Source organism: Pleurodeles waltl, chromosome 7 (genome assembly GCF_031143425.1).
Source record: "Pleurodeles waltl isolate 20211129_DDA chromosome 7, aPleWal1.hap1.20221129, whole genome shotgun sequence".
Taxonomy (NCBI): domain Eukaryota; kingdom Metazoa; phylum Chordata; class Amphibia; order Caudata; family Salamandridae; genus Pleurodeles; species Pleurodeles waltl.
In genome coordinates, this window is record NC_090446.1 from 99,524,141 (window position 1) to 99,551,016 (window position 26,876).

At 46.1% G+C, this 26,876-nt stretch overlaps 1 protein-coding gene across 3 annotated transcripts in view; it reads left to right on the forward strand.

Moving 5' to 3' along the window:
* Nucleotides 1-26,876, forward strand: part of OSBPL2 (oxysterol binding protein like 2) — a 279,173-nt gene that overhangs the window by 124,186 nt on the left and 128,111 nt on the right. For all 3 annotated transcript variants that reach the window (XM_069243148.1, XM_069243150.1, XM_069243149.1), the window contains exon 3: nucleotides 12,930-13,068. In XM_069243148.1, coding sequence (XP_069099249.1) covers nucleotides 12,930-13,068 — 139 coding nt within the window. The remainder of the gene's footprint in view (nucleotides 1-12,929; nucleotides 13,069-26,876) is intronic.

Sequence of the window (26,876 nt, forward strand, 5' to 3'; positions counted from 1 at the left end):
CAAGGAGCTGTCAACTAAACCTAGCCAGACGTGGATTGAAGGGCACAACAAGATTTTAGTGCAAAGAAATGCTCACTTTCTAAAAGTGGCATTTCTAGAATAGTAATATTAAATCCGACTTCACCAGTCAGCAGGATTTTGTATTACCATTCTGGCCATACTAAATATGACCTTCCTGCTCCTTTCAGATCAGCAGCTGCCACTTCAACAGTGTATGAGGGCAGCCCCAATGTTAGCCTATGAAGGGAGCAGGCCTCACAGTAGTGTAAAAACGAATTTAGGAGTTTTACACTACCAGGACATATAACTACACAGGTACATGTCCTGCCTTTTACCTACACAGCACCCTGCTCTAGGGGATACCTAGGGCACACATTAGGGATGACTTATATGTAGAAAAAGGGGAGTTCTAGGCTTGGCAAGTACTTTTAAATGCCAAGTCGAAGTGGCAGTGAAACTGCACACACAGGCCTTGCAATGGCAGGCCTGAGACAAGGTTAAGGGGCTACTGAGGTGGGTGGCACAACCAGTGCTGCAGGCCCACTAGTAGCATTTAATCTACATGCCCTAGGCACATGTAGTGCACTCTAATAGGGACTTACAGGTAAATTAAATAGTCAATCATGGATAAACCAATCAATAGTACAATTTACACAGAGAGCATATGCACTTTAGCACTGGTTAGCAGTGGTAAAGTGCTCAGAGGTCAAAAGCCAACAACAACAGGTCAGAAAAAATAGGAGGAAGGAGGCAAAAAGTTTGGGGATGTCCCTGGTAAAAAGCCAGGTCCAACAGCCATTGACCCTGTTACACAGATAATTGCTCGTTTGTCGATACGTTTGACTGCGAGCAAACTTTTTCTTTTTGTCTCTCTCCTTCTCACTAATGCCGCTTTGAATCTGCTCGCCTATGTCAATTGTTTTAGTTTTCATTTTCAATTTATGTGGCAAGAAAAGTCCAGTTAGGAATTTACAACGTTATAGCTCTAACTCGTTTTAGTGGCTTCTCAACAGAAATAGTAGGCAACGCGCATCATGTTAGATTTTGCAGGAAAATCATGAAATCGCTAAAAACGGAGATCTGTTTAAAAACCCCTGTTATTGAAGGGGTGTTGAAATGGGGACCAGAAACCAAAGCTGTAAGGGAGCACGTAAGGCCTCTGGGGGCCCAATGGCACATGTGCTAGAACCAAAGGGTATTGTTAAGAATGGTAACTGATGTCCAGAGATGGATTCACTAGACGTCCTGGCTGTAAATCTCGGTCACAGAGAGCCAGCTGCACACACTCACCTGAGCAAAGGACTGTTTGCAGGGCTCCTGGAATTATGTGATTCTGTGATGGAGGTGTTTTATGCATAATCGTGGATTTGGCTCATATGCTATATAATCCATCATTTGCTGAGTAATTTGCAATTTTTTTAATAGTTTTTTTTTTCCAAGCTCAAACGGATTAGAGTTACTAAAAATACAGCTTCACGTGTTTTCACGCGTTAGAAGGCCCTATGTAAAGGCCACTTTTCTGTTGCCTATTGCTGTGTTTGTGTGGTAAACTGATGCTAATTAGGTGAAATCCTTTCCCAGACAGTGGTAATGTGTGTAAAATTACAAAATACTGTATTAATACTATCCCTAAATGTGCTGCATCGTGTAGTATAATTTGCCTTTTCTTGCCACATAATTTAGTCAACGGTGCATAATTTGGTCCATCCTTGTTGCACAAGTCCAGTGGCTCCCCATTTTAGGCAGTATGTTCACTGGGGGAAATTGAGCAGAAATCTTGGCTGTAGAGTACTATGGGCACTGACAGCCAGGTATGCATTCGCCAGAACTAGAGACCTGTAGAGCACCACTGTTCTGTGGGACAGGAGACCACAATTCATATCTGTGAGGGTGTATGGTCACTGGGGTGAGAGAAGAATTAAACGGGCACTCCGAGCTATAAAGCAACAGAACTCAAGGCAGCAAATACACAGTCAGACACATACAGCAGACCTATAAATATATATAAGCATTTTCACATAAAACTGCATAATTTCAACAGTAAAAAAAAAAAAAAAATCTGTTTATTGCTGCAACAAATAAAAGTTAGCTTAAAAAAAAAAAAAAGTGTTCCACGTTGTGCTGCTCAGGGGTTGACCCGTTGCAAAGATGAACTGATTACCTTTCAGCTGATGTTTACTGTTTTTAGATGTGAAACTGATACTACTGAGTTGCAACTTTTGCCTAGATAGTATTAATGTGCCTAAAGGTGACAAAATAGCAAAATTATACTGCCGCACAATGTGCCACATTTGTTCCTCCCACATAAATTTGAAAACCCTGCTGTATAATTTGGTGCTCCACTCAGCCGTAGTTCCAGTGGCCTTATCTGTAGGTGATCATAGTCCCTAAGGACCAGAGACCGATTCATCAGAGGCTTTAAGAAAGCCGTGTGTTATATTCACCTGTGTGGGATATATTCGTAACGGGGAACGTGTTGGCTTTCTATTGTGTTTAGCTTGGAATTAGAATGGTAATGGGCGCAGATTCTTCTCTGAGTCAGTTAGCTCTGTGGCTGGATTGGGGAAGGTTCGCGCTGGTCTCAGTTCTAATAAACTTCTTTTTATACAACTCCTTCTGGTGTTCGGTGCAGCTACTTCATTATGGCGACGAGCGCCAGCCGCGCTGAAGCTTGGCTGCAAGCGGTGAGGAAAACTGAGGACTCAGTGTGTTCCGGTGCAAGCGCCTGTTTTCAAAGTTGCTTGTTAGAGGAAGCGGGTGAAGACATTTTGGGGTAAAGGCCCTACAGCGAGTAGACTGTGTTTGCGTGTTAACCTGTGGGGATTTGTGTTGGCTATCACATTTGGGATACTTAACGGAGTACGCCTAGTCCAACCACACGCATCCTAGCAGGTGTTTGTTTATGAATATCCCATTGCATGCGACTGTAACTGTGCTGCACGGATGAAAACCTTGCGCGTCAGCATTTGATGTGTATAGCGCGCTCACCGTCATTGTTGCATCGTGGTCCCCGAGGTGAGGCTCGCAATCTGGATCTGTTTGTGCACGTCTGCACTGGTATCTGGGGCACATCAGATCTCGAGTGCGGTGGGGCAGATCCTTCAATCCGAAGTCACGGCGTGGGGTCTTGGTTGGAAGAACAAACAGACACACTGGCATAGAAAAGGAAAAAGGACTACGTTTATGTGTTTCTTTATGGAAAGAGAAACCGGATTTTAAACACTCAGAAGGGAACTCTGCATACTTCAATTTAGTAGAATTTTTGGTGGAAATAATAGTTTATTTGGTGTGTATGTTCAGCAAGCAATATGGAATCTGCCATTAACATTCCTGTTGCATTCTTAGTCCAGCATGGCCAATTAAGTATACAATGGGAGGAATGGATAAATATTTTTGAAAATTAGCTAGTGGCATTAGATGGCCAATCCTTCTCTTCCCAAAGGAAGAAAGCTTTGCCATTGAGTACTGTTGGCAAGCAGACACACCTTATATTTAAGTACCTACCTATTATCCAAGGTGAAAATGATCAACCTATAGAAGATGAATACGAGGAAGCAAAATTGCGTTTAGAGAAAAGTTTTGCCAAAGAGGAAAATATTGTATTGTCACAATATAAATTCTACACTAGACCTCAGAAAATAGTCATTGGATGATTTCATTTCAAGTCTGCGGGAGCTGTCAGTAAAGTGCAAGTTTGGTCCCATGTCTGAAGAATTAATTAAAGATCAATAGTGTAGATGCAAAAAAAAACACACACACGTTTATGGGCAGCAAAACTCCATCACTCAAGGATGCTATATCGTTTGCTAAAATAGTTGGAGAATCTGAACAATGTATGAAAAAAAAATAATAATAAAAGAAAATATGGGTGGTGATGGTGAAATTGCAGTTGTTTCCAAGAAAATTATGCTCTGGTATCTACCTCTAAACAGCCTAACAGAACTCAGATCTTCTAAAACTAAACCATGCTCCAGGTGTGGACGCTATGAACATTCCAGTGAGCCCAAACGGTATTTTGCGGCAAATAGGGATTGTAGGAAGTGTAGTTGCAAGGGACATTACGCCCGTATGTGCAAGGAGGGATACAAAACATGGGTTGCATTCACAGATGATGGTGTAGAGGAAAACTATGGCGAAGATCGTGTATTGATAATACAACACGATGGAGATGAAAAGGGTAGAGGCACAAGACCAAAAGCATTTTTTTGTCATTGCAGGGAAAGAGGTGGAACTTTATGGTTGACTCTGGATCACTTTATACTATGATTTCAAAGGTGTTGTGGGAAATGGTGTGGCGACAAAAAGTTTTTTGTTGCCGAAAGATATTAACCCAAAAGTATATCGCGGTTCAACGATAAATTTTTGGGGATATTTTGATGCAACTATTCAATTCAAGCCTCGCTGCATTGAAAGAAAAGTGTATGTGGCCGAGGACGGACCACCCATTCTTGGTTGGGTGCATCAATATGACTCGCATATTGTGATTGATCCACATTCCGAAGACCAAGTGTTGATAGTTGAGGATGAGAGTGTGAAAGAAATTGTGGCAGGAGCGAAAGACGTTTTTGATTTAAAAAAAATAAATAAATAATTGGGGCTGTTGAGAGGTTATGTACATAAAATAGTATTGAAAGAGGGTGTGGTTCCTGTAAAACATAAAGTGAGAAGGGTTCCAGTAGTGGTGATGGAGGAGGTGAGGAAGGTGTTAGATGATATTTGAAAAGATGGTATAATTGAACCGATGAAGCCTCTTCATGGGTTTCTCTGGTAGTTATTACAAAAAAAAAAAAGATGGAAAACTTCGGTTTTGTGTGGACTTATGTAGTCTTAACCAGCATATTGTGACAGATTCTTTTCCTCTTCCTAACATTAACGAGTTGCTGTCACTACTCAAAGGGGGCAAATATTTCTCCAAGCTTGATTTGAAGAGCGCATACCATCAGATAAAACTACATCATGAGTCCCGTGCTCTCACTGTGTTTATTACAACGGAGGGCACATTCCAGTTCACAAGGATTCCTTTTGGACTGTCTTCGTCTGCGAGTGTGTTTCAAAGGGTGATGGCACAAGTTTTTAAGGGAGTACAAAATGTAGCATTTTTCCAAGATTATATATTGATTTTTGGCCAGACAATCCGAGAACATAACGTGACGTTAGCTGCAGTCTTAGACAAACTCAGGGACGCTGGTCTGACTCTAGGGAGAGAGAAATGTAAATTTCTGGTGGAGGAAATTGATTATTTGGGACATTTTGGGGGAGGGAATCAGGCCTAGATGGATTTATTGAAAGCCATTAGAAATGCATCTTCTCCTTGTGATAAAGACCAGCTACGCTCTTTTAAGGGTCTTGTAGAGTACTATAGTAAGTTTGTGGACAATTTTGCGTCAAACAGAAGAAATGAGTGTTGTTGCGCAAGGGTCACACGTTCAGATGGGATAGTGCCTAACAGGGGGCGTTTGATGCGATAAAGGAAGATGTTTGCAAACCAGGTATTTTAATGCCCTTTGATGTTAGGAACAAAACCATAGTGACAGTTGATGCCAGTGCATGCAGAGTAGGTGTGGTTTTGTTGCAAGTACGAGGGAAAGGAGAGGGCACTGTTGCTTTTGCTTCGGGTTTTGTAACAGAAAGTGAGAGGAATTACTCAGTTATAGAGCGTGAAGGGTTGGCTGCAGCATGGGCTATAGCACATTTTAGGACGTACCTGTGGGGTATTGATTTTCTCATTAGAATTGATCACAAGCCTCTGGTCAAGGTGTTGAGTCCTGGAAGGACGTCCAAAGGTTCAGCTAGCTTAGCAAGATTAGCTTCAAGATTCCAAGAGTATCGGTTTCGAGTAGAACACATTCCAGGTTGGAAGAATGTTCAGGTGGATTGTCTTTCGAGGCTATCTGTAGATTGGCAAGACATGGGTAAGGAAGACATAATAAGTAGAGAACAAGAAGGGGCTGCTGCATAGTTAGGTGAAGTTGAGGAATGCGGTGCAGCAACCTTTACAGCGCATGATTGGGAGTTACTTATGAGTGAGGATGTGCTTCTCAAAGGAGTTGTGTGCATGATAAGGGAAAAGGCTGGAGAGTATTTTTCAGCTAAACCCATGGGTCAAACAGGTGCATTCACCAGATGTCAGGCTGTAAGGCAGCATGGTCAATGAGGGACAGATATTAATTTCCATAGGTCAGGGCTGTAAGGCAGCATGATCAGTTAGGGCCACACAAACAACTTCAAGACCTCTGGGGCTGTATGGGTGCATGGCTACAGAGTACTTAAACACATTCACCAGAGCTGAACGTGGCAACATGGGACTGAGTCAGAGATACATTCACCAAACCTCGAGGCTGTTTGAGTGCATGGTTTCAGAGCGCATGAAACATATTCACAAATCACAGGGCTTTAGAGAAGCATGGTTCATAGGGGCCCATACATTCACTCACCTTTCAGGTTCCGGATCAGAAGGAGGCTTCTGTCTTGACTTAGATGTTGTTTATGCTTGCACGACCCATCCTTGGAGCTGTTGTGCAACTACACAGGGCAAACAATGCATGGTAAGCTGGTGTTCTCAAATAACGTCCAATGATGGAAAAAACCCTGAAGAGGAAAAAATCTCCATACAGATGGAAGAAGTTTGGAGAAACTAATCAGGAGTTGATGCGAAGGCTAATATTGGGATGTTGAAAGGCCCTGGACTGAGTAGTCAGTAATCCAGAATCTGGAGCCTTTCATAAGATTCTTGATTCCAAGAATAATACTGAGAAAAGACAGTGGGACAAAAATCTAGAGCAAGGGGTAGGGCTCTGATGAAAAATATAATCACCTTCCTTGTGGCACACTTTCTCTGAATTCAGCAGCCCTTTGTTCCAAAGAAAAAGGAACTGACATTGTGAGAAGTAAAAGGTGAATCCACTTCGTCCACCATCTTGGATTGTGAATGATGATAGTCCAGCTCCACTGCTTCTTGAAAACTGTGGGACCTGGAAGATTCTAGAAAATAGGAAGTAATCGAATAGGAAGTACAGGAGCCATCTTGGATTTAAAAGCATCCTTAGAAATCTCCTGCGCCCACCATGTAGGGTTCGGGATTGATGACATATTCCATCTCTGCTTCTTCCTGAAGAGCTGTGGGACAGAGAAGGCTATATTGAGGATTTCAGGAGGCAAGCAAATGGCTCCCTCAAATAAATTCACTTTCTTAAACACCTTTTCCTCCTAAGATATTCTTTGCAGAGGTTAGATTGAGAAAACAAATGTGTGCATCTGCAAATCCCGGAACACTATTTATGGGGTTCACGACATCATGAAAGTTCACCATCACCAGACCTCAGTACGGTTGCATGTTCAGTGTGATGGAAGCATGTTTATGGATTTCAGTTCTGTATGTCCGTGAGAGGTGGAAATGCATTCCCCAGAGCATAAGGCTATGGGGGTGCTTGCCACCAGAGCTCAACGCTGTTAATGGTGCTGGTTCAGAGGGCTGGAAACATATTTACCCAAGCTCTGGGGTGGAATGGAGAATAGTCAGGTAGTGCTGAAAACACATTCACTAGAACTCAAGGCGGTATGGGTGAAGGTACAAGGGGCTGGAAACTCAATCACCAAAGCTAAGGGATGTAAGGGAGCAAGGTCACTAAAAGCCAGGGATGGATTCAACAGAGCTCACGGCTCTACTAGTGTATGGTAACACAAAAGTAAAACACATTCACCAGAGCTCGGGCCAGTGATATATTCTCAAGAACCTGGGTCTGTAAGTCATTGTGGTTCCTGAAGGCCAGACATACATGCTTCAGACCTGTAATGTCACCACAGCTCAGGTCTGTAAGCAAGCATGGCCACAAAAGATGGTGACAAATCACTTCCTGTCAAGGCTGAGGTCACAGAGCAGGTGCACACTCCAGAATCTAGAGCAATAAGGCGGAATGATGACTGGGTGCCCATGAGGAGGGGAGTAGCATGCAGAGTGTTAAGGGTCTATGATCAAGAGCTGACACATAGGGTAAATGCCCTATTTTCAGGGGCGAGTGCAAAGCGCTCTGTCCCTTTTCTAATCTCTCTTTAGGGGGATTTTAACCATGCCTCTGCTACGTCAGTCACTTTCATTGGCTCGTTGGCTTGCGTTATAAAAATCCGCTTGTTTTCATTCGTGAAAGCAGACATATGTCATGCCTTTTCCGGTGTTTAGCCGTCCTCGCGAGCACCGGTAAACTACTGGGAACATATGTGGCTCCATGTTTTCCGTATGGTTTCTCGACTACTTTTTCTCCTTATTTCGCAGCGCAATCGCGCTCGTTCTTTTTGTTGTTTTTTTTTGTTTTTTTTGCATTTAATGTGGCATTTCAATCCTGCACGTTGTGCTGGCGGTAAACATTGCATTACGTTTCTTCCTGGCAAGCTGCGTTTACGCTGGTAGATTTACAACCCTGTTAGAATCCAGACCTGGTTACCCTTTTCAGGGTTGGAGCACAACCTTGCCCAATGTCCCCTTGCCAGGAGAGGAGTCTGGCCAGTCCAAGGACCTCCTGGCTGGAAACAATCTATGTGAAATGGGGTGCTGGGTGCTTTTAATAGTGACGCTGGATGTTAACACCACACTACATCATGTTATTCCCCCAGGTTGTTTTGAGATACCTGGATCACGTAGTAAGAGCTTTAGTCAGTTTCCATAAATCAGTCTTATTTAGCAGTTTGTTGTCTTTCACTGGGGACTTAGTAAAGTTCATTGTTTCCAGAGTGCAGATAGCTCTGTTACCTGGGACACGGGACCTGTAAACGTGAGATGCAGATGTGGGATGTATGTCGCCTGAGGGGAAACAACAGTGTGTGTGTGTGTGTGTGTGTGTGTGTGCTGTTGGCTCTTTAGCCTTATGCGGTCAGACACGCCCAGGCCTTGCATTGTAAGCTGACATGATTGAACATAACATTTGAATCTGCCCAGAGGCATGGCTGACTCTCGTTACAGACACTGTTTGTCTGTTTGTGTGTGGCTGCACTTCGGTGATACAATGCTTTCCCAAGGAGAACGTGTGTATTTTATTGGAGCTGAACAAAATTCTAGCCCTTTCCCAGGTGGTACAATTAGATGTAGGATTAAATGATGGTCAGATGATGACCGTGTAAGTAGTTTGACATGTACTGTTGTCAATGCCACGCAGTGTCTCCTGGCAGGTGTTGTGCAACCGTCCAAGCCTCCCCATCTCTTCCCCCTCCCCCAATGTGGAACATACCTCGCGTGTGCCAGAATGGGTTAAAAGTAATAGCCACTAAGCCGTAAAACTTCAAATTAATCGCATGTCTTTCTCTCCTGAGAGACCTCTTTAGCCCGCCCTCGCTATTTACCGGTTCTCCCTCTTTCTGCCTCATGGTGAGGATACCACAGAGACCACTGTAACCTCAAGAGGCCTACCCTGGGGTCCTCTGCTTGTATTGTGGCTTGTAGTACTCCGTGCCTTACAATGAGCGGTCTTTCCGTCTCGCTGCCAGTCCGCCCCATTTCCGGGAGCCCGTGGCGGTGCTGAAGGTGGTGACCTCAGTCCGTTACCTGTAGGTGCGCTGCCTTTCAGTCGGAGTGTTTCACTCGAGGGGAGCCGAGCTCTTAGAGCTATATGCTTATTTGTAAATTACAGACTCGGCCGCTGTAATGCTTGTCGTGTCTGTTTACGTGGACACGTCTGCTAGCACATCCGGGTGACTGGGGGGGATATATAATTATAACGATGCTCCGTGCGGATCTGTTGCAGATCCGCCATTGCTCAGCACTGATATCCCATTCAGTCAGTTCTCATTTTCCATGACTGATCTTCTCAGGAGCTGTAATTTGCTGCTCTGCTTTCGTAAATGATTAGTCGGATGCGGCCCGCCAGGCTGCGAGGGCTGCTGTCTTGTCTGGTTGTTCACGGGGAACCAGTATGTCTCGATTTGCAAGTTCCTCTCGTGATGTCATGAACCGCAGGCTCACCTTGGCGTAGGCAGGAGGCTCTAATTTTATTCAACACCTGTGCCATCTCGTGCCACTCTCTGGACGGCCCGCGCACCTCTCTGCTGCTCTCCTCTTATGTGCAGTGGTTCTCATTGGAAGCTCTTCTAGGTGGTACTAAGACCCTTCCTGCGAGTTGTGAGTATTGTTTTTTAAGATGGCTTCTCGCCAGTATTGCCTGAAAATTCCTTTTGCTCCAGCTATTCATAAATAAAAGTTATTTGGTGTGGAAGGTCGAGGTTAGCATGTACTTCTCTTGCATTCTCTGCCTTGACCACTCTCCTTGAACTTGGCCACTCAACTTGAAGACGTCTGTGTTAAAGACTAGATCATGTACCCTCCATATCCCCCCAGGCACACTGTTCAAGCTCCACCATTTCACTGTTTGTCTGGTTCTTTAACATACATTGCATTGAATTCATAATATTTTTTTAGCTGCACAGAGGAGAAAGGGAGTGTATAATTGTGTCACGAGGCAGAGGTACCATCTGTGAAAGGTATTCATGTGATTGGGTTTCCGCAACCGTAATTGGTGTCCCTAGGCTCTGCGTGCTGTGGCTATACATAATGGTTGTGCAGCAGTTCCCTTTGGTAATTGCCACTTATCACTTGTTGTGGAGCAAGGAGGTTTGTGAATCCAGCTTAGCCCTCCTCGTGCAACAGGTTTTACAGTTGGCCTCCGGCTCCACTGATGGGTCTGTATTTGGAAGTCACTTTATATAGAGGTTTATGCCCCTGACAGCGCGGTACTGGCTAGTCTTCGTGTGTATAGCTAAGAAGGTATTTGGGGTATAAATTACCTCTGTGGAAAATGTTGTTTGAGGTGCGTAATCCTCAGAGACCTGCTTCAAACATGGCGTAGGGAGCTTTGTAGCGCTTAAGCACGGAGTGTTAGGAGAAGGTAGGGCTGGACGCAGCTACCCATAAATACTAACTTATTTGAATAGCTCATACCCCAGGTACAGTATTTATGTTGAAAATAACCATATTTTAATGCTTTCCGGAGCTTGAGGTGGTTGTCATTTCTCCTTATTAGCATAAATGTGTTAGAATAATTGTGAGACCTTTTCATTCCCATGATTGAATACTTTACATACTTCTCCATTCTTATAGACGCTTATACTTTGGTGCGGGGTGACTTTAAAGTAATATATGTTGATTGAACAGCGCTGGTATTATTGAAACTGTATTCTTCCCTCAGCTCTACTAACTGTGTTATGTGATGACCAATCACCGAAAGGTGGATTCTTGGAACTAATACACGAACAAGCATTGGCAATGTCAGTAGTTCTGGCTTCAGAATAATTTTTAACGGTAGTTTAAGCATTACAGTAGCACAGGAATAAATATGTATTTATGTGGAAGCAAAGAGCTGTAGAACAATATTGGTGAAGGTTAAAAGGTCCCTGTCTAGCCAGACCTAAACATCCAGGAAGGTTAATGACTGCCCTCCTCCCATTTGTGCTGTGCCAGGAAAATGTACGTGCTCCTGAAAGTTCAAGCTCAGGCAGCTGGAATAATAAACAAAATGATTACACTTATGTGGAGGGCAATCACTTTTTGTGGAAGCACACGTGTTCTGCCTAATAAAAACGTGCACTCCTGGCTCCCAACATATGAGTGGAGCCAAAGCCCCTCTCTGGTAATGCTTACATAATTGTCTGGGGACAGCTGTGCCGTCAAGCCAGACCATAAACTGGCAAGTGGCTGATTTTCTGACAAACCAAGCTCCCCGCAGTTGAAACATAGTTTTAATTCAGAAATGAAAGCTTTTATGCAGCAGCTTGGTGTTCCGCTGATTAGGTGACTGGCTTCTTGCTGCTAAAATAGCATCTCTAGGTCACCCCAGTGCTCTAGAACCCTAACGGCTGTGAAAGATGCTAGTCTAATTTTTCTACTGAGCTGGACACTTTTAGAGTTGGGGAAGGGTAGTTGGTGTGTTTGTAGTGTGTTTACGCCACCTGTACAAATGCTGCCCTAGCACCAAGGTTGTAGTTCTGTGACTTTCAGCAACCTCCAGTTTTGAGTATGAAGTGTGGTTTGGACACCAATACGTTTGTGTGATTACTCTGTCAAGAAGATGTGGCGTGGCCTTGTTCACCACGTGCTTCTTTATGTGTAACTGAACCCCACTCATGCCATCAGGTGATTGGTCATGGAGCCTAATTCACAATGGGTTTGATGTGTAGACGGCCAGTGATCAGACTGGTTTTGTTCTACTCCACCATTGGTGACTCTTCCAGCAGTTGCCTCTCCATGGATGGGGTCTAGCAGTTATTTTCCGAGCCTGGGTGTAAGATTGAATTTATTTGGGTATGTACTGTCATGCATATCATATTAAATGTCCAAGGTGAGGAGGTTGCCCATTTTGCATTGATAGTCTGCCTCTTGGAGCCTCTCCACCCCAGACCTCTCCCCTCAAGACCCTCTGCGTCCGGGCCATTCGCAGCCTTCTTACTAGCCTGGGCAGTAGGGCACGTCCCTCAAGCCCAGACTTCTCACCAGCGGCTTAGAGTGACTTAGCAGTTCTTGTACATTCCATTCCTGTTAATACCTGTTGGCTGTTTTCCCGATCAAAGGTCTTATGCTTTGTATGCATCGGGAGAAAAGGGTGCTAGGGAATGCCAAGTTATTTCAGGGTTGCCGCTGCCAAAAGCCTGTAAAACAAGATTGTGATAACTATAGCGTTAATTGTTGCTTAACAGCTAGCAAAGCAGTGTGCTATCGAAATATGATAGAAACAGGTGAGGGCTGGCCAAGGTGAGTCAGGCTTGTGGTGCGGGGAAGGTCACTTTCGCAGTCATCGTGCCATGTCTGCAAGAAGGGTAAAGACGAGTGTCGGCGGACGTGAGTAGAGACTGGAGGAGATCAGACTTGTTCACAGGAATTCAAGACTCAAACCATATTATAAGGTATTGAATTGCAAGGGTCAACCTTAATTATTTCTATCTTGTCCCCGCAGGCTTCGATTCAGATAACTCTTCAGGGGACTTTTCAGACCTAAATCACAAGGTGGGTGACATGACCCTTACAGACGAGAAAAGCAACATGTCCGAAGATCACAATGAGCACGCCCAGGAGAACGGCATCAAGAAACACAGGTGAGATTAGAGTGATTACACAGTGGCAGCAATTACATACATTCCTTATGTAAATTAATTCCACTGTGCTGATACTGTTACATAATATTAAATGTATTTATAAAGTAAGGTCCTCTATTAGGCAGAGACATTTCATTTTGAACTTCGTAGATCATGTATGTATATCCTTTAGTTGTGTTTAGAACAGCGCTGTCCAACATACGTCCATTATCGTCAATCCAGTCTATAATTTTAAGATCAGCAATGACTTTGTAAGTTATTTAGAAGTTGGTTCATTGCATTCATATGCATCATATTTAATTATAATAAAAATGTATTTAGATCCAGCTGTCCTCCATCTATTGGTGTATAAGATCACATCCGAGGAGAGAGACTTTTTAGAAGATGGAGAGTACCCAGCATTGTGCCTACTATTCTGGTGAAACAATGGGCGAGGGGAGAGTGTTACGGAGAGGGCCCAACATAGTTTTGGAGCCTAATGGTGTGTGTCAGTGGGCAGGGGTATTTACGCCTACCCTTGAGTCAATATTTATAAACGACTGCTGGTTTTGAAGACTGTTTGGACAGTTTTCAGGGGTAGATTTCTAACCTTACAACCTTTTAATACTTTATTTCACGTTGAGGAAGCCTATGAAAGTTTTTGAAACTTTATTTTTAAAGAGGGATCTCTCATCAAAGGAAAATTCACAAAGTGATATTGGGGAGGGGGTAGTTTGGGACCATGTGGTGCTGAGGAGGCCTGTGGGGGTGGCACGTATGATGTGACTGTTTCGGGAGAAGAGTCGGGGTAATGAAAACTGAGTGGACCTGAAAAAGCAGATGTTCCCTGTCCCGCAGGAACCCAGTAGATCAATGTTGGGCAGCAGCAAAGTGACGGGCTTAGCTATGGGACTGTTAAGCAAAAACTATTCTTATGCTGAGAAAAAATAGGTTTAACTGGGACTACGTGGGAGTAAGCCCAACACTAGATCAGACATTGATACGAGCTCAAGTGGGTAGGGCCTCGGTATTTGTGAAACTGTTTGCTGTTACATTAGCGGAGTTAATAGAAAAACACGCCTAACTCTCTAGTTCCTGAGGCTCCAAAATATGAAGCACTTGCTGGTGGGAGTGTAATGCCTGGGACAACACTGCAGCATAATGCAGAGAGGTGCTTTTAGGATGGAACTAAGTTACTGAGGCAGGGGATTAGATGATTAGTGCTATGGAAACAGTGGTTAGATTTAATTACAGTTCTTAAGGAATCTTGGGCTTTGAACCTTACCGAGTGTGGGGTGGGCGATCCCACAGCTGCACCTGCCCCCCTAGCATGCAAGAAAATCAGTTGGTTGTTACCCTCCATGTAGAGAGGGGTCTTGGGACTCATCGCAAGCAGGCGAGTTACGAGCCGCTGCCTGAAATACAGATATCATGGCTCACAACGTAGTTTTTGGATGTAGCCAGTCCCATGGCCTTGTGGAACAAGATGGCGGAACGCAGACAACCGTATATGGTGCAGTGGTAGTTGAATGGAGGTTAGACTTGCCTTTAAGACTTGCAGGGGACAGAAACTTTGGGTCAATAAGGACGCCAGTAATTCTTTTGTTTCTCCGTTAATTATTATATACATGTTTCTGCAATGCGTATTGTTTTCCTGGATTTGTGTGTTTTTGTTTTCGTGGATTTTCTGTGTTGCAACTTACTGGTTGGTCTATGTACTAAACCATATTTTTGGGGCGACTGACCGGCCTCAGCAGCCTCACTGGCCGCAGTTTGCGTTCACTATAACGGTCATCACTGCATAAGCCGTACTTCTAGTACCACGTTCTGACGCGGTGGTCCAGAGCGCCACTGGCCTGGACTGGTATAGTGGGCAGACACTGGCCGTAGCACCCATCCCTTGGGCTGCAGCAGACGCGGCGCCGCCTCGCGCCCTCCCGGGTAAACAAGCGCTGCCACGTGCACGAGCCCATCCGCTGACTCATTCCCCTGACGTGCACGTTGTTTGCGGCGCGCGGGGCGTGCAGGCCTCCAGCTGGTATTTCCTGACTCACACTTGACACGTGGCTGATAAAATAGTTGCTTGTGCACACAGGGAGGAAGAACTGCTCCGCCTGGCTCGCCCTGCCGGTGTCAGAAGGCAATGGCCCGTGTTAAGTGTCCACCACAAACTCCAAACTTGTGCAATTTACACAATTTACCTTCACACCCACCGAATCCGGCGTTTGTGAACACACCAGGAAACTTATAGTAGTGTATAGCTGTCGGATGGTCACAGGGTTTGCTGTCTGGGCTATTTTAATGCCCAGACCGTTGCTACTCCTGCAGAATACGACCAGATTTGGTCACGTTCTCTTCCATGACGCACATGCGAAGTCTTAGATTCACTACATAGCGACCATGGTTGCCATGACCGGCCTCTGTTTGTTTATCTGATATTGTTCACAGTTGTACTTTGTTCAAGTCTTTGTGGTCCAGAGGGTCGATGCCTGAACCCAGGGCTGGCTTTAGCACTGGTGGCGCCCTGTGTGACAATATTTTTGCTCCCCATGACCTTTACTTCTGATTCCCGCACTACCACCTGACAAACGTGCCACTCGTCCCTCCATAGCCCCTCTCACATACATTTCATTTGTTTAATTTGTTTACAAGCTCTGTTAAAGGCTGGCTTTACTGCACCCACTCAGCTATCCACACAAAATAGAGATGTGTTCTTTGCAGCAGGCATATTAACCCCCTGCGCTACTTTGAGTCAAAACTGCCACAGGGCAAAACTCTCTCTCTCTCTCTGTCAGGAACATTAATCACACAAGTTATCTTGACATATTTTTTGTTGCCCTACAGCACGTGCATAGGGAACTTGGAAAGTTATTGGTAAGCAGTGCCCCTCCCTTGAGGTCGGCGCCCCCGCTCCAGGTCAGTGCCCAGTCGGCCCCTCCCGCCCCCCTCCTTTAAGCCGGCCATTTTTGAACCTATAGGGCGAAGTGGCGAGGCGTCTCACGTTGCAATACGCAGCAGCAGAACCTAATGGGTGAGGTGACATGAATGGGCTGAGATCGCCACTACTACGGTTAACCTACTGGGGCAGAGCGGCACCACCGACAGAAGTACGGAAGTGAACCTCTAAAAACCGTAAGGGAGGGCGGCAACTAAGCAGCAGGAGCAGGAGCAGTGACGATAACTAGAGGGGGACCGTTAACAAGTGGGAGGTGATAAGGGGACGGCGCCCCGAGCTGCGAACTTTCGGCCCACTGGCCCCGCTACATGTATGACCATTTTCTAACAGAGGTATTTGGTGGGGGTATGATGACCAGTAGCAGTGTGCCTCCTGGGGTCGGAGCTCGAGGCCAGCGGGCAGGTCCACAAGAAGGTCCCCTGCCAGGCTTTAATGAGGAAGGTGCCCCGGGGGAGGGCAGTGTCCTCATGCACCAGGTCTTGAAATTGTGTGAGCATGGTGTCCTAGGCTGCTGCTGTAGGTCTCTTACAGGCACGCCAAGCTTCCTCACGGGGCAGATGGCCCTCTCGGCTTCTTCCCAGCGGAGGGCCTTGTGCCATAATGTGATCGCAGGAGGGTGGTTGGCTCTGCAGTATATAGTGCGCTGGAATCAGCCACTCTTGGTTCAAAGCTTGGTATTCATTTGTAGCAAACGGCATACTGAGCTTGTTTCTTTAATGGAAAAAAAGGTCATTTATATTAAATAAAAAAAAGTATTAATTGTAAGCCAAAAACAAATCCTTAATACAGTTTGTGTGTAAAACCAATTATATTCAGCTGCCTATTTAGGAAATATACTTAAACCTTTGATTTGAAACACCAAGACTTCGATTTGCTATTGCACCTCTGAAAAATGAACTGGTTTTAGGTCTGATCTATAAACTGCTTTAGAGGTCTGTTGTCAAAACAAGTATTGTATATAGAACCAATACTACCCAAAGGGGGCTTTTCATTAGCCAACTCATCATGGGTTGGCTTTCTTGTCAGTCTTGTTTCCTTGCTTCGTGTTCTGTGGTTCCCCTTCTTGTTTGTTTTTTCCCTGTAGCATAGCTGTATCCCCCTCCCCTGAAAGCCCCTTATGAGAGTACATGTGATGTTTTCTTTCTGTCCCTATTGTGCTGCCTTTGTTTTACATCTCTGCCAATGTTCGCTGTGCATGTTGTTTCCACCCACCCTTCTGCTGCACTCTTCGTCCACCCTTCTTTATTTTTAATTGTCTTTTAGGTCGATCATAGCAGCGCGCAAGCGCTGCTTTTCCGACGTGTTGGTATGGATCTGAACTTTTAACCACGCCCACCGCATGCCCATCACGATCAGTGGTTCATGGTCTTGCGTTTCAGAAATCCTTTCTTTTCGTTGGCAACTGCTTCACGTTTGCCCCTCCTTAGGGCGGTTTTGTTACGACCTTGGCCATGAATCGGCTCGCTTACGTCAACTGTTTTACTTTTTATTTTCAGTTTGTGTGGCAAGAAAGTTTCAGTTAGAAATTACAATGCTAATAGCTCTAACTCGAGCAAGCGCGAGACCTACTGCATTGCAAATGCTTGTTATTTTCAGCACTCCACCAGAACACATCTTTTATTGCTCACCCCACCTCTCAACCTCCTTCTCATCCATGTCCTCCGTACTATCCCCACCAGCTTAATTTTTTAATTACCCACCCCCCCAACCCACCTCTCCCGTCCCCTATGTGGCTTCTCACTGCTACTTTTTTTCCTTCCCGTGGTGACACACTATTTATTTAATTTACTTCTCGAAAATAGCCACACTGAAACTATAAATTATACATAAATACAAAATGGTTGATGGTCCCTTAGAATACACGTTCTTGGAATGATTTTTGTTTGGCAAAACCTATTCCAAGAGTGACTGGATTTCTTAAAGAAAAGGCATCCTAAGATACATACGACGCATTGACAGCCATTTTAATTATTTAAAGTAGTTATATTTTATCTTTTTTTTAACCTTATTTACCATATTCTTTATAAGCAAGCATTAGCAACGTCAGAAGCATGCTACACACAACAGTGAGACCTATTGGCTTTGCCAACGGTTCTTTAGGTTGTGTTAGCATAAGGAAACCTGTCTGTGTGGTTCCAGGCAAATGTTCAGGTACAAAGCCTTTATTTAACCTCTCCGTCTTTCAGAATACAATATCCATAATGCTTTAATACTGTAATATTTTGCTCCGATATGATTCAGCCAGCACAGCTGAAGAGTTCGGCTCGCAAAGGAGGTGAAGGGAAAGCCTTGCCTCTCGTGGCTTTGTGTATGCTGTGAATATCAAACGTACTTGGCGAGAGCAAATAAAGGCGAGCCTGTGGTTCCCACCACCCTCTCCAGTGGACAGACAGTGTCTTGGAGATATTGCACCTTCCTGTTCCTAGCTGGCACCGGCTTTCATGCTGTCAAACTGTGAGGATGTCCAAAAACGTCATCATAACCATAGGCTCGCACCACACCTGACGGCATCCATTGTGAGAGTGGCCAGGACGGGGAGTGGGCTGGAATTACCATTCCCCGGTGCAGCTAGGAGGCTGCTTTCTGACCGGGTCGGCTGCCGTGACCCTTATATACTCCTAGTCTAACCACAATCCTCCCCGTGACTGTCTTTCACCATGTATAATGCTCTGATGCCTTTTGGCTTGGTTTGTGGAATAGAAATACAATATACATACATTTGCAAGGCTGGCGTTTGAGCATTTCTGATTTCCTCTCAGGACCTGGCTGTAGGGCCTTTTGCTGCACATCTTGTATATTAACCCCATTAGTAGGGGTGGGCAAGCAATTCCGCTCTGCGGGCGGAGTTTGCAGATCTTTGCCCAAAACTCTGCAAAGTGACCAGTAGCAGAATTATTTTTATCTTGCGCGTCTCCACTATGTTAAGTTGGCAAGCACGAGCAAAATAAATCACTATGTTGGAGAGCAAGATTTCTGAATGCGTACTGTTGCAACAGGTCACTACTGCCCGCTTTGAGAATGCTGCTGCTCGAATTAAGGAAACTGCAGCTCGAGTAGAAAATATACTCGAGTGGCAGAAAGAAGTAGCGCCCAGTGGCGCTCCACGTGATGCCATTTGCACTGATTTTACAGCACAGGAGATATTCCTGCTGCTGAGAATCAGAGCGAGCACCGGACTTAAAGTTTGCTGCTTGTGGAACTCCGCGATTCATGGCAGAGCTTTTTCAGCACTTTGCAGAGTTCCGCATAGAAGTCCCCCACCCAGTCCTACGCATTACTAGCTGTAGCCTAGGCTCCACAGAGTAGTTCTAAGCTTATTCAAATCACTTCAATGCCTCTTATGAAAAGGCAGACCAGGTCTACACAGACCTGAAGGTTTACAGTCGGGACACACTGCTCCTGAAGAGAAGTGACTGAGGGTGGTAACCCACACTTTTAAAATGCATTAAACTCGATAACAAATAATACTGTTTAATGAGGAAAGCTGTCAGCCAGTTCATGCTCCCCCAGGGAGTCCTAATGCTACTTAGAGGCCCATATTTTAGCGTGAAAGCAAAATGCCTCACTGTGGGCTGATTGCTGTTGGCTTGAAAGCTAGGATCTTGATTTCAGGGGCCAGCACTCATCTAGGAATAAGGAAATCAAAGTGGCCAGAGCAGCCTTCACAGTGCGCACACAGAGAATAAATATTAAAGGAGGATGTGAAAATCATGACCTGTAAATAAATTACTGTCGGTCATTCAGGGAAGTGAGAGACGTGAATCACCTGCTGAACAGTGAGCTGGCCTGGCAGCCCCGAGCACAGTTGGCCAGGGGGAAAACGTCAAACCTGAGAAGTGCAATTACATTTAAGAGAATAAAGCGTGTGATTTTTGAGTCTTGAGAAACAGCCAGGGCTTCGACCACCTGTGGCTTGTACATTAGCCCCACAGTCTTTGAAGAAACATTTCTGCTTTGCAATGCCCTCTTCTTCTGATTGGTTAATCTGAGCAGGTTTTTTGCCACCGCTATGCACCAGAACTTCTTTTAAAGTCTCGGGATTGAAATGGGCCTGCTCATGATTGCTGGGCCGTAAAATGGCTAAGCAGTTGTATAATTGCTTGAAAGAACCCTTGCAGCTGGGTTTCTTATTTTTGTGCTTAGGTTGTTTAAAAAAAAAAAAAAAAAAAGTAAAGGGTCAAAACTTTAGTTTGTGTCCCCTTCTGGAGAAAATGTATGACACAACAATATACATCTAATTTAAAAGAAATCTATTGGAAATTGAAGAAATGGCAACTTTGTAGAAGAACAATAACCTAAAAAATCTTTAAACATTTGAAAAATAAAAATATACATTAGCATCGTTTTTTTTATTAGCAGGGAAGAAAAGTAGGGTTACCGTATCTCTTTTGTTGGAAACAATCCAATGACGACAACAGATCTTTATAGATCTGCATAATAGTTCCCAAGCTGAGTACCTGTAAAAAGAATGTGATTCAAATCCTATTTTTCATTATTACAAAGGTGTGACAATCGTGTTGTTCAATAGAGATACAGCTCCAATCTCTATCAACTCTCAGTAAAAAAATGATTCTTCTAATACAATGTTCCAAGGCCATCATCAGATCTGTTTGTATCTTTCCCAGTGTTATCATAGTTGAATATTTTTAGCGCAAGCTCCAAGTGGCTGTATTTTCAATACATTTGGTATTCAAAAGGAATTTTCATCGTAGCTAAAGCAAGTTACATTTAAAGCGACGTGAGGCTTTTTACCCATAATCAGTTCTTTATTTAAAAGCCATCTCAGAGAGCCCACTCTAGAATACAAGAGCTTAAACACCCGCTGCAGCACAATAGAAGAGGACATAAACACTTGGAATCCCAAATTCGGAACACAAATGTTGAACTGGTATGTTGGGTGCAGCATAAAGGGATGAGCAAAGTATTTTTTCATCCTTTTTTGTGTTAATGGTCAATATTTATACGAAGGGTTTCTGATGGATACAACTACCTGTGGATTCCTCACCTCATGAATACTCCCATGGCGCCAGCATTCGACGGAAATCTTCTTACTAGTCTCTGCACGTCGACGAGGACGTCACTGTCTCGCACGTGACGCCGTCTGACGTCATACAGGCAATAAGAGGTCCTCGACGACGTGCGGACGTCAGTTCCCTTTTTTCCGTGCATTCGAAACGGTTATCTTCGAGGGAGCAACTGTTACTCTTGCGGTTACAGTGTATATCTTGCTGCGTACTCTTTCTCTGTGGAAATAATGTCGCAGAGAAAGTCTGGATTTAAGCCTTGTCGTGAGTGTGGAGGCAAGATGTCGGTGACGGATCCTCATTCCGATTGCCTTTGGTGTTTGAGCTCCGACCACGACGTCTCGACTTGTGATTCGTGTCAGCACATGAATCCGAAGGCCATTAAAGAACGCGAGGCGAAGCTGTTTATGGCCAAGTCAAAGGAGAAGCATCACAAGAAAAAGTCTTCTCCAAGACATCGGCGTCATCGAGACTCCCGGCGCCGTAGAGAATCTCGGCGTCATTCAAGGGAGGCTCGTTCCAGGTCTCCGGATCGGCGCCGGAGGACATGGGAGGTCAGCCCCACGGTGACGCCGCATCCTTCGACGCCGTTGCTCTCTCCGACGTCTCCAACTTCGCCTGGACAGGCGTCGGTGATTGAGGTATTGGAGCCTCAGGTGTTTTCTCCGGCGCAGACGCCGAGGCCGGCGTCGGGGTCGCCTCCGGGTCAGGCACCCCAGTATCCGGCTTTTCCCACCCCTGGAGCCGATAGTTCCGCATTCTTGAATGCGATGTATGCCATCTTCCAACAGATGGCTCCAGGGGGTGCTCCGGCTGGGCCTTTGGCTTTTCTTTGGGTGATCCTGCGCCTCTTCGGCCGGCACCCTTTATGCCCTTTCTCCCGTTTGGGAACGTGGGCTCGGCGCCAGTGTCGGCGCCGGTGGCCGCTCCGATGGCTTCGGAGGGATTGGCCCCAGGGATTTCCATCCCGTCGACGTCGAGATTTCGGCCTGTGACTCCGGTGGGTCCATCCGTTCCATCTGCTCTTCAGTCGGCGCCGAAGTTACCTGTGGCGCCGGATGCGGCGTCGGTGGCTTCGGAAGATCGGCGCCGATCTCCGACTTCGGCGGAGGTGTTGTCGACTCCGCGGATTGAGCAACGACTGCATTCAAGGAGGCGTGCTCTCCGGGTACTAGAGGAGCAGGAGTACCAACGAGCCCTAGAGGAAGGAGAGCTAGAGGACTCGGGTGATGGGCTGCGTGGACTGGAGTCGGCCAGTGGGCTGGACACTTCCCCTGAGTGGGACCTTTCGTCCCCGGGGGAATATACTGAGGAAGCTGCTTCCTTTCATACAGTGGTACGGAAGGCAGCTAGTTTTTTGGACCTGCCTTTGCCGGTGGTGGAGGCGAAACAAAATCTTTTGACAGAGGTGTTGCATCCGGCCTCAGCCGCGGCGGAGCCTCTATTACCTTTTAATGACGCTCTGCTGGATCCGGTTTTAGAGGTGTGGAAGAAGCCGGCATCTTCCCCAGCAGTTCACAGAGCCGTGGCCAGGAGGTATCGGACGGCTCCAACTGATCCTGGTTTCCTATCTAGGCACCCTACGCCGGAGAGCTTGGTTGTGCAGGCCTCCTGTTCGTCCAAATCAGCGCCTGGTTCTTTCCCGACGGTGCCTGGGGACAGAGACTCAAAAAAGCTAGAGGCGCAGTCGAAGAAGATTTTTTCGTCCTGCAGTCTGGCGTTAAAAGCCACTAATGCGACCTGTATCCTGGGGAGGTATATTCATGCTCTGATGGATGACATCTCCTCTTCGTTTACAGAGCTTCCCCAGGGTCTTTTGGATCTTGTCTCTGATGCCCAGGCTGCTGCGACCCAAATTATCCAGACGGGACTGGATACCACCGACTCGGTAGCCAGAGCAATGGGCACAACTGTGGTGGAAAGGAGACAGGCCTGGCTACGTAACTCGGGCTTTTCGGCAGATGTACAGTCCACATTGTTGGATCTCCCGTTTGATGGGGACAAACTGTTTGGGGCTAAGGCTGATTCGGCCTTGGAACGTTTTAAGGAGAGCAGGGCCACGGCTAAGTCGTTGGGACTCCAAGCTCCTTCTTCCACGGCCTCTTCCAGACTCTTCAGGAGGTTTCGTGGATTTGGGCGTGGCTCTTCCTCCTCTTCCTTTCGGGGAAGATATCAGCAACCTGCCTCTTCCCACCCCTATAGATCTTTTAGGGGGAGGGGTAGGGTCCGCACCAGGGGAGCCTCTCAGCAGCACTCTGCCTCTTCCTCATCCTCTGGCGGGGTGCAGCAGGGGAAGCAGCCTTAGGCTTCCACCATTTCCCACTCACTCCTCTCCTGTAGGGGGAAGATTACAGCATTTTCTCACCAAATGGGAGACTGTTACGTCGGACACTTGGGTTCTCAGTGTTGTGGGAAAAGGCTACACCCTTCCCTTTCGGGAGTTTCCGCCCCTCATCCCGCCCCGCCCTTCGTATTGTTCACAAGAACACCTCCTGTTGCTAGAACAGGAGGTGGAAGTCCTCCTTTTAAAGGGCGCGGTGGAGTTGGTCCCGGAGCAGGAAAGGGGTCAAGGAGTTTACTCAAGGTATTTCCTGATTCCCAAGAAGGATGGTCGTTTGAGACCAATTCTGGACCTGAGGATCTTGAATTGGTTCCTCAAGCAGGAAAAGTTCAAGATGCTGACCCTAGCACAGGTGCTTTTGGCGTTGAACATGGAAGACTGGATGGTGTCTGTCGACATGCAGGATGCTTACTTTCATATCCCGATACTCAAGTCACACAGGAAGTATCTCCGGTTTGTGGTGGGATCGCAACACTACCAGTTTGCGGTCCTTCCGTTTGGTCTTACTTCAGCACCTCGAGTCTTCACGAAGGTGATGTCGGTGGTTGCGGCAGAGCTCAGAAGGAAGGGGATAGCAGTATTCCCTTACTTGGACGATTGGTTGATCAAAGCCAAGTCCCCGGAGCTTGTGTTGCGTCATCTGCAGTCAACAACCCAGTTGTTGTTCGACCTGGGCTTTTCGGTGAACGAGCCCAAATCTCACCTGGAGCCCTCTCAGCGCCTCCTGTTCATAGGGGCAGTACTGGATACGACATTGGGTCGGGCCTTTCCTCCGCCTCAGCGGATTCAAGATATTCAGGATTTGGTTCCAATGTTTCGAAATGGAGCGGTAGTTCCAGTCCTCAAGGTCCTTCGTCTGCTCGGTCTTTTTGCCTCCTGCATTCTGTTGGTCACGCATGCTCGCTGGCACATGAGGGCTCTTCAGTGGTGCCTCCGAAGGCAGTGGTCTCAACACAGAGGGGATCTAGAGGGTACTGTCAAGATCTCCAGAGATGCTGCTGTGGATTTGAAGTGGTGGATTGCAAGCAACAATCTTTCACAAGGAAAGCCGTTCCAGCAGTCGCCACCAGTGGCCACAGTCATAACGGATGCTTCCACTCTAGGGTGGGGAGCTCATCTGGGGGATCTGGAGATCAAAGGTCTTTGGTCTCCAGAGGAACAGATTTTTCACATCAATCTGTTAGAGTTACGGGCTGTACGTCTGGCTCTCAAGGCCTTCCTCCCTTCCCTTCGTGGTCAGTCGGTACAGGTCCTAACGGACAATACTACCACGATGTGGTACATAAACAAGCAGGGAGGAGTGGGGTCGTACCTTCTCTGCAGAGAAGCTCTTCGACTATGGTCCTGGGCAAAGGACCATCGGATTTGCTTGATAGCAAACCATCTGGCCGGAGTCTTGAACGTGCGTGCGGACAGTCTCAGTCGCCACTTCTCGGCAGACCACGAGTGGCGTCTCCATCCAGATCAAGTCCGTTTAATCTTCCAGAAGTGGGGGTTTCCTCGGGTAGATCTGTTCGCCACTCGAGAGAACGCGCATTGTCCGTTGTTCTGCAGCCTTCAGTATCCGATGCAGGAAGCGTTGGGGGACGCGTTTCAAATGACCTGGTGCGGCCAGTTGCTTTACGCGTTTCCTCCCATACCCTTGATTCCTCGAGTATTGAGGAAGATTCGCCAAGACCGGGCTCTAGTAATCTTAATAGCTCCGGATTGGCCAAGGAGGGTGTGGTACTCCGACCTTCTCCAACTCTCAACGTGCCCGCCGCTCCGTCTCCCTTTCAGGGCAGACCTCCTCTCGCAGTCGCAGGGGCAGGTTCTACACCCCAACCTCCAGAGTCTGCACCTACATGCCTGGAGATTGAACGGGGCAACCTGAGTTCCTTCTCTCTCCCGCCTGAGGTAGTGGATGTTATATTAGCGGCCAGGCGACACTCCACTAAATCTATCTACGCTAATAGGTGGTCTAAATTTGTTGCGTGGTGTGGAGAGAGGCAGATTGATCCTTTACATGCTCATCTATCGGACGTTTTGTCTTTTGCTCTATCTCTGGCGCAGAAAGGTTGTGCAGTGGCTACCATTAAAGGTTATTTATCGGCCTTGTCAGCCTTCATATGTCTTCCAGACCAACCATCTTTATTTAAATCCCCTATTGTTATCAGATTCTTGAAAGGTCTTCTAAATCAATATCCTCCAAAGCCATTCGTTATGCCGCAATGGGATTTGTCCTTAGTCCTGACTTTCCTTATGGGGTCCCCTTTTGAACCTATGCATTCTTGCCCCTTGAGGTATTTGGTTTTAAAAACAGTCTTCCTGATAGCTATAACATCAGCAAGGAGAGTGAGTGAGTTGCAGGCCTTATCAGTAAAACCCCCTTATACAACTTTTTATGGGGATAAGGTGGTGTTGAGGACCAAGGCTGCTTTCCTCCCGAAGGTTGTTTCACCCTTCCATTTGGCTCAGGCAATTACTTTGTCCACGTTCTATCCTCCGCCTCATCCTTCCAAAGAGGAAGAAAGACTGCACCGTCTGGACCCAAAGAGAGCGTTGAGCTTCTTTATCGATAGAACAAAGGATTTCAGGCTGGAGGATCAGCTGTTTATTGGATACGTGGGCAAGAGGAGAGGAAAGGCAGTCCACAAGAGAACACTATCCAGGTGGGTTGTTCTTTGCATTAAAATATGTTACTCTTTGGCAAAGAAGGATCCTCCTGAGGGCATTAGAGCTCATTCCACCAGAGCTAAGTCGGCCACTTCGGCCTTAGCCAGAGGTGTTCCTGTGGTCGACATCTGCAAGGCCGCAACTTGGTCGTCCCTTCACACTTTTGCAAAACATTACTGTTTAGATTCTGAGGTTAGAAGGGACGGCCATTTTGCACGGTCAGTGCTGCAGGATTTCTTGGTTTGACCATTTAGGCACCCACCGCCGGGCGTGGTACTGCTTTGGGACTCTATTCATGAGGTGAGGAATCCACAGGTAGTTGTATCCATCAGAAGAACGAGTTACTTACCTTCGGTAACGACTTTTCTGGTGGATACATTAGCTACCTGTGGATTCCTCACGGTCCCACCCGCCTCCCCGTTGCCTTTATGGTCTTGCCAAGTAATCCTTGAGTGCGCTCCTCTTGGTCTTTGAGGGTGCAATAGATGTATATATATAATATATTTATATATATATAGGTATATGTGTATATATCTTTATGTATATACTTGGTGTGTGTATATATTTTTAAAAGAGAGAGTTTTATATATATATATATATATATATGTACATAAAAAGATTTACAGTTATTCATACAATGTGGTGTATTTTTACAATATAATGGATGTTGCTTTGTTCTTTCATTGCATTGCCTGGTTGTTCTCATGCACGTAAAAAATGATTGGTACTGACGTCCGCACGTCGTCGAGGACCTCTTATTGCCTGTATGACGTCAGACGGCGTCGCGTGCGAGACAGTGACGTCCTCGTCGACGTGCAGAGACTAGTAAGAAGATTTCCGTCGAATGCTGGCG